The sequence below is a fragment of the Polypterus senegalus genome, chromosome 3 (assembly GCF_016835505.1).
Source record: "Polypterus senegalus isolate Bchr_013 chromosome 3, ASM1683550v1, whole genome shotgun sequence".
NCBI lineage: Eukaryota > Metazoa > Chordata > Cladistia > Polypteriformes > Polypteridae > Polypterus > Polypterus senegalus.
In genome coordinates, this window is record NC_053156.1 from 261,567,500 (window position 1) to 261,574,371 (window position 6,872).

Genomic DNA, 6,872 nt, shown 5'->3' on the forward strand with positions numbered 1-6,872 from the left:
TCTCAAAGGAATGTTTACAACATCTTGTAGACTCCATGCCATGAAGAACTGAGGCTGTTTTGAGAGCAAAGCATTTGTATAGACTTCCTAATAATTTGCCCAGTCAGTGTGTATATTCAGTTACAGCTCAGCTTATAAAATGCAGAAATGGTCAAGAGGTTTAGTTACAGTATTTTTGGATCAAACATTACAATGGAGGAGAGGTCTGATCTATATGACTTTGAGTGTTGTATGATTGTTGGTGACAGTTGCGGTGATGCCAGAATCTTTGAAACAGCAGCCATTCTGAGATCTCCACACCCAAACAAACACGGTTCATAGATAGTGGTGTAATAAACAGGAATACATCCACTGAGTGCCACTTCTGTGGCCAGAGGAGAATAATCAGACTTGTTCAAGTTATCAGAAAGGCTACAAATACTCAGCTGCTTTGAAGAACACCGGTGGACAGAAGGGTTGCTCTGAATTCTCACATCAAATCTTGAGACAGAAGGGCTTCAAAAACAGAAGATTGCACCAAATTCAAATCCCGTCAGCTGAGAAAAGGAAGCTGAGGTTACTGTGGACCTGGTATCCACCAAAACTGAACAAATGAAGATTGGAAAAATGTTTCCAGGACTGACATATTTCAATTTGTGCTGTAACATGGAGCTGCAACAGTGAGAATTTCGAGTAAAGAACACAAGTCCATAGATTCATTATGTCTTGCTTTATCAGTACTGGCTGGTAATGGTAGTGTAATGTGGGGGGGGATGTTTTCTTGGCACATATTAGGTAGACATCTTAATACCAGTGTAGTCTCTTTTGAATGCCATAGCGTGCCTAAGCATGGTTGTCGAGATGTGTAGGATGGAGTGGTGGCTCTGAGGCTAAGGATCTGTGCTGGTATCCCCAAGGTTGCCGGTTCAAATCCCCTTCACTGCCAAAAGAGATCCTACTCTGCTGGGCCCTTGAGCAAGGCCCTTAACCTTCAATTGCTCCAGGGGTGCTGTACAATGGCTGACTCTGCGCTCTGACCCCAAGGGGTATGCGAAAATTAACAAATCCCTAATATGAGAAATTGTATAAGGCGAAATAAAGAACAAAAAAAATCTCTTTATAACCAAAGTCTAGCTTTCATTGAAGGGGCACTTCCAGTAGGATCATTCACCCTGCCAGACAACTCGGTATCACAGGCATGGTGGACATTTTCATGCTACAAGATGGGGCAACATCTGAGGGAATGTGTGAGTGTAATCTGTAAGGACTAGGTGATGCCCTCAAGTTGGCATGAACATAAATCTGAAAGGAACATTTCCAGCACGTTTTGTTGATAAGTCTGGCTGTCTGGAGGCAAAAAGGGGGGTCCTAAATAGTACTAGACAGAGGTACGGCATTTTATTTTTGTAGAAACTATTTTACATATGTATTCCTTATAGATATTTTTGGAAAATGTTGACCTAGTGGCTCAAATCATGTAGTTTACTCTTCTAAATAAATACTCATATTGGTCAATAATACAATAGGCAGATGTTTAATTTAACAACCCCTTTTAGCCCCTCGTGATGCTCTGACTGGCACAGATATCAAATGCATACGATAAACAGAATAAATCCCCTTTATTACAGTACCTGAAGTAAAGTGGGGTTTAAGTCAGTTGTACAGTCAGGTGGTTTGTTTAGATTTCTTTATTACAAAATATAAATGGCAAAATGGCTTTTCTTTGCTGCTAAACAATTCTTTATGAATGATCTATTTATTTTTCTCAGTAAAACAATTCACAAAATCCAGATTTTGTATGCATGCTTTTTTAAATACATTTACATAGTGCATTGATCTGCTGAAACAGTGATAGCACAAGGTAAGGAGAAGGATGTCATTTCTGAATGATTTTCTACAAGAAAAATATAAAATTCTCACCATGAAGCCCAAGATACTGCTTAACAACCATGCCCAACATAAATCTGACAAGAAGAGGACTTTCCATGTTTGACTTTGAACCACTGATCGCCAAGTCGAAGTTTGGAATTCTGGGCTCCACAATTTGCTAACAACTTAAGCATTCTCATCCGACACTCAACTGTGTTTCTGTAGAGTGGACTCAGTTTTCACTTATCTAATGTTAACACTGCGTGTTTTGCCATTTCCACAGTTAAGATAAATGGCCTTCTTCTAACTGTAGGTACTGCTCATTCTATCAGGTAACAAATCCCTTAAGTGCAGTTTTCAGTAAGAATGACACTCCAGTGCCACTCGATTTCACCTCTGAAATCATTTTTATTCTCTTTTTTTTACCTTAACCTCATGCCTCCTAACAGACACCATACTGTTAATGTCAATGCTGAAGATCCAACAACATTTAAAGAGCTTCTGTAAAAACCCAGATTTCCCCTTGGGTACAAATAAAATTCTGTCTGTCAGTCTGTTTATCTGTTGGTTTGACTGCGGACTTGGAAAGGTGTTGCTAATGAGGTCCTTTAAGGCAGGACAGCCCATCTTCAACTCTTTAAAACTGCCCTACAGTGACAGCTGGCAGAGCTCTGCCAAATGTGAGGGCCAATATTCAATCATATAGATGGCGAGTAACCTCTCGTTTATAGGCGACCGAGTGAGAACACAGGATTCAACAGTTGTACACCTTAAATGTGTGGCACACAGTACCGTGTCAGTCAGCCGTAATATTTGTGAAGGCTATCTACTGGTCTGAACTGTGGAAAAAATCCTTAATTTCACTAATCTAAACTGTTTTCTACCATTCTAAAAATATATCGGTTAATATGACATTGTGTTTTTAGTATGACATTAAATTGAAAAGGATTATGACACAGCTGAAAGATGTTCAATTTCAAATGTGTACATCAGTAACTTGCAGTTGAACATTTGAGTGAAGGACATGACATGGTTCCCTACAGCTAGTCAAGGGTCATATTGTCAACAAACACTCATTTCAAAAAAAGCTCAAGGCAGCAGATACAACCCAAGATTGTGTAAACTGTAGTTACAAGAACAAATGTCAGGCTGTGGACATGAACCGTATGCGACAGAACCTGGGCTTTTTCTCTGGTGAGAACCTTGTTGTTTTTCTTATCAAATCCTCACTTGCCTACCTCATCTAAATATTTGCGGTTCAGTTCTGCTTGCTCTTTCTGACTTTGAATCCTTGCCATCTCAATCATATTTCGTAAGAGGTGGAATGTCAAATCAATTGAGATGGGAGGGTCTTCTGCTCTTTTGGACAGTTCGACTATGTTGTCGAGGATGTTGATGTCTTCTGGTAAAGGCTCTTCTTCCTCCAGGGACGATAAGCTGTTAACGTACTGGCTTGTGCTTCGTGATGACAATGACTTCCCTAACTGCCAGTGGTCAAGAGGTAGTAGAGACATATTCTTTTGCAATCTGGGATTTCTTTGTAAATATCGAAGAAGCCTTTCTCCCATGAGGTAGGATATGGAATTGTCACCAGCCTTCAGCAGAACTTGGTCAAGCTGACTCTTGAAATCATTATGGTCAAAGATGTTCATTCCCGTGGGACGGCAGACACTAGGAGGGATGTGAGGTATGAAGAGAGCATTGAGTAGTAACAGTACCATAGATGCGGTCTTCATGCTGAATTGTTCTTATTACAGTTTCTGCAAAAGGAGTAAAGAAAGCGATAGTCTGATTAGCCATTTGCTTAATTTCTGTGAATTTTATCCAGCTAATGCATGACTTCAGCTCACATCAGAGGCCAGGCCATTGTTTCAAGAAGATAAGATCAGTTCACTCCACTTTTGACAATGACAAGGACAGACTTATCTGTAAGATATGAGACAGAAGCCAACAATCCTAGTAAAACATTAAATGAACAGAATACTCCTTTATGCATTAACCCTTTCTTCCTTTGTGGAAGCTACCAGAAATGTCCTGGCAGTATTTAGGAATAAAGCATATTCTGGATGTATTCATTCATACAATAATTTGTTCTTTTCTGAACCCATATTATTCCATAAAAGCATCACTGGGAACTGGAGCACTGGGTACAAACTGGAATTTTTCTTTTTTTAACTCTAATCCAAATTCAGGTGTCATTGAACTAAATAAAGTGCTGACTCATCAATGTTTTATTACTCCAGTAACATTCTGAATATTTTTTCTCCAATTGTTTTCTGAACCTGCTAGTTCCAATTCAAGGTCACAGTGACCTAGTGCTCAACATGGGCATAATCGGGCACAAAGCAGACGTCAGCCTTGAACGGGGTGCCTATTGTTTGCAAAGTCCACAAGGTACATTTGTTTGCTGTCTACTGTATTTTAGCTCCTTTCAGACCAAAAAGGGAATGAAGACAGGATAGGGGCCACAACTGCATTGGCTAAAGATGACTTCAGCCTGCTGCTAGTTAAATAGAAACTGAGAGCTGAAGAAGATGAAGATTGTTAAGACATTAATGTAGACCACAGACTGAAAGGCATCATGTTAGGAAAGGAAAAATGACATTTTAGAAATGTCAGCATTCAAATGGCAGCAGGACCACCAGACCTACCTCTATGTCTTATAATCATTAACTGAAATTAGGAACCTTTACTCTACAAAATAAACACGTCACAGTGGTTATTAAGAGTGGTGTCACAGGGGAATCATTTTTGGTTCCCAAAAGAACCATCCATTTAAAGGTTCCAGAAAGAACCTTTATTTATTTAGATCTGGAACAGGCTCCATGAATAGATGATAACACCAAATGAGTTCCTGATTTTCAAAGGACTTTCATTGCATATAATAAAACAGACCAAGTTCGGGTTTTTATTTAATCTGTCCGAATCCTGCTAGGCAGCCATACCCACATTAACGATTTCTGTTTTGCCCACATAATACGAACCTTTCAAAAGCACAGAGAAAAAATGTATTATGAAATAAACGCTGCAAAAAATTAAACATTTCTCGTTGTCAAGCAATTGTTCAACAATGAACCACACAACCTAGTTTGGTTCCATTTGTACTAAAGTACCATTACAGGATCATTATTTTTAAGGATGTAACCAAGTGATAAAGTGGTTAAAACTGATTTTGGGGGGCTAATGTCTGGTGACATACGTTGACAGGGCCAACAGAGTTTAATGACACGGGGACTCATGCAGATATTAAACAAGCAGGTGAAGAGTCACTGACAAACATCAATGTAAGTGGGGGATGCTCTGTTCCCTATAATACATTATAAACACAAAATTACCTTTATTTCCTAATGAAGAAATATCATTCAATTAAACATAAAATAAACCCTTTTCAGTCAATCCAGCTTTAAAATATGACATTTTAAGCTATCCATCCAGTTACTGAACCAATCTAATTCACTTCAGCTTTGCAACAGGACAAGGAAAAGGGCACACGTGCCATTTCGTTACAGATGATGTTATAAAAGATATTTCTAAACTCTTTACTGTAGTTGGACACACGTTTGTTAACTTACATACATTAACCTTCTAAAGGTCACTTCGGTTCCGTACTCTTTCATACTGATTGATGCTCTACAGTGTCAGGTGTAAACGTCTTAAACTCGTCTTTCTGAATCATCATACAGCGCTATTGAATATGATCTCAGACATGTCACAGGAATGTCTGTTGGAGTTGAGGATGGGGATTGTCAAATGTACCCCTGGGGACAAATAAAGTTCTATCTATCTATCTATCTATCTATCTATCTATCTATCTATCTATCTATCTATCTATCTATCTATGTAAAGAATGCATTTTTCACAGAAATTAGCTTAAACGATCACTCTACCTTACAATTTAAAAAAATACGAATTGTTAAAGTACTGTAACATGTTTGGGCAGTTATTGCGTGTTTCTTATCTCCATGTTTTGTTGTATAAACCATTCTAGAAACAACATAGCCAAACTTGGAAAATGAACATTTACAAGAGAACCGAAAACATCGCGGCAGACTAAATAGATAGGCTACTCGGCGTCGCCAGACTGCGCACATGTGCGGCATGGTTTACAAAAAAGAACTCAGTCCTAGTTATCTCGTGCTTCAGATAAACTTGCAAAGCTTCTAGAAATGAACACGAAACTACATTTCTCACTGACAAAAATGGCAAATGCAAAGCGCCGCGCTCACCGTTTACCCCGCTATTCCTTCATCGCGCGCTCGGTGTCAAATGCAGATGTGACCGGACGAGAGCCGGCAGCTTTCACGCCAGTATTCTATCAAAAGAGCAGCCGCTCCTGGCTGCTATGTCGAAGTTCCACATTCTGTCCTGCACAGCTTACAAGCTGCGTCTGGCGTCTGTACAGTATTTAGCCGTCCCGACGTCCTCTGTGTCCAACTTGTGCGCGGCACCGGGCTAACTAGTTAACGGGTTAGCAGCGGCAGCACAAATAAAGCGACTTACTTGGTAATCAGCAGGAGACTCTTCACTCTCCTAAAGTTTCCCCACTCTGACTTGGAAGAAACTCGAAAAGTGCGGCTTGGCGGAGGTTTGCTTCACCGAGTCCTCACCGTTTCTTTATATGCATTCAATGAAACGCCATTGACGTCAGTGCAAGTGCATGAACTGCTTGTAAATTGAACGAGTTCCATTGAACACCACATAAATAAAAGCGATGCCGGCAGAAGGGGGGAGGTTTTTTGGGGGGTGTGGTTTGGAGGGATGAGCGCACGAAAGCGTCGGTGCTTAAGCAGAGGTGGGCTTTATTATGATGATTTTCTTAAGAGGTTATAGGGTGCAAAAGGACTCGAAGCCATCGCGATTTCATTGCAGGTTGTCATAAATCATGCAAGTTTTAACCTGCACTGCCAATATATGCTGCCTGAAGAGACGACTGAAGTTTAAAAGGGAAAAATAAATAAACATGGAAATCTTGCTTGGTAGCGAAGTATGAAAATGGGGGATGACGCACAATATCAATAAGTTTG

The 6,872-nt window shown here is 39.9% G+C and overlaps 1 protein-coding gene across 1 annotated transcript; it reads right to left on the reverse strand.

Annotated features, from left to right (window-relative positions):
- Positions 1-1,492: 1,492 nt before the first annotated feature.
- On the reverse strand, positions 1,493-6,465 carry uts1 (urotensin 1). Its single transcript, XM_039749009.1, has 2 exons — positions 6,349-6,465; positions 1,493-3,608 (listed from the first exon to the last, which is right to left on the reverse strand). Exon 2 carries the CDS (start codon positions 3,582-3,584, stop codon positions 3,075-3,077), a length of 510 nt encoding a protein of 169 aa, XP_039604943.1. The 5' UTR covers positions 3,585-3,608; positions 6,349-6,465; the 3' UTR covers positions 1,493-3,074.
- Between the last annotated feature and the right edge of the window lie 407 nt (positions 6,466-6,872).

What these genes read in the sequence shown, in the direction of transcription:
- uts1 (XM_039749009.1), bottom strand. Translation starts at nt 3,584, where the DNA reads ATGAAGACCGCATCTATGGTACTGTTACTACTCAATGCTCTCTTCATA.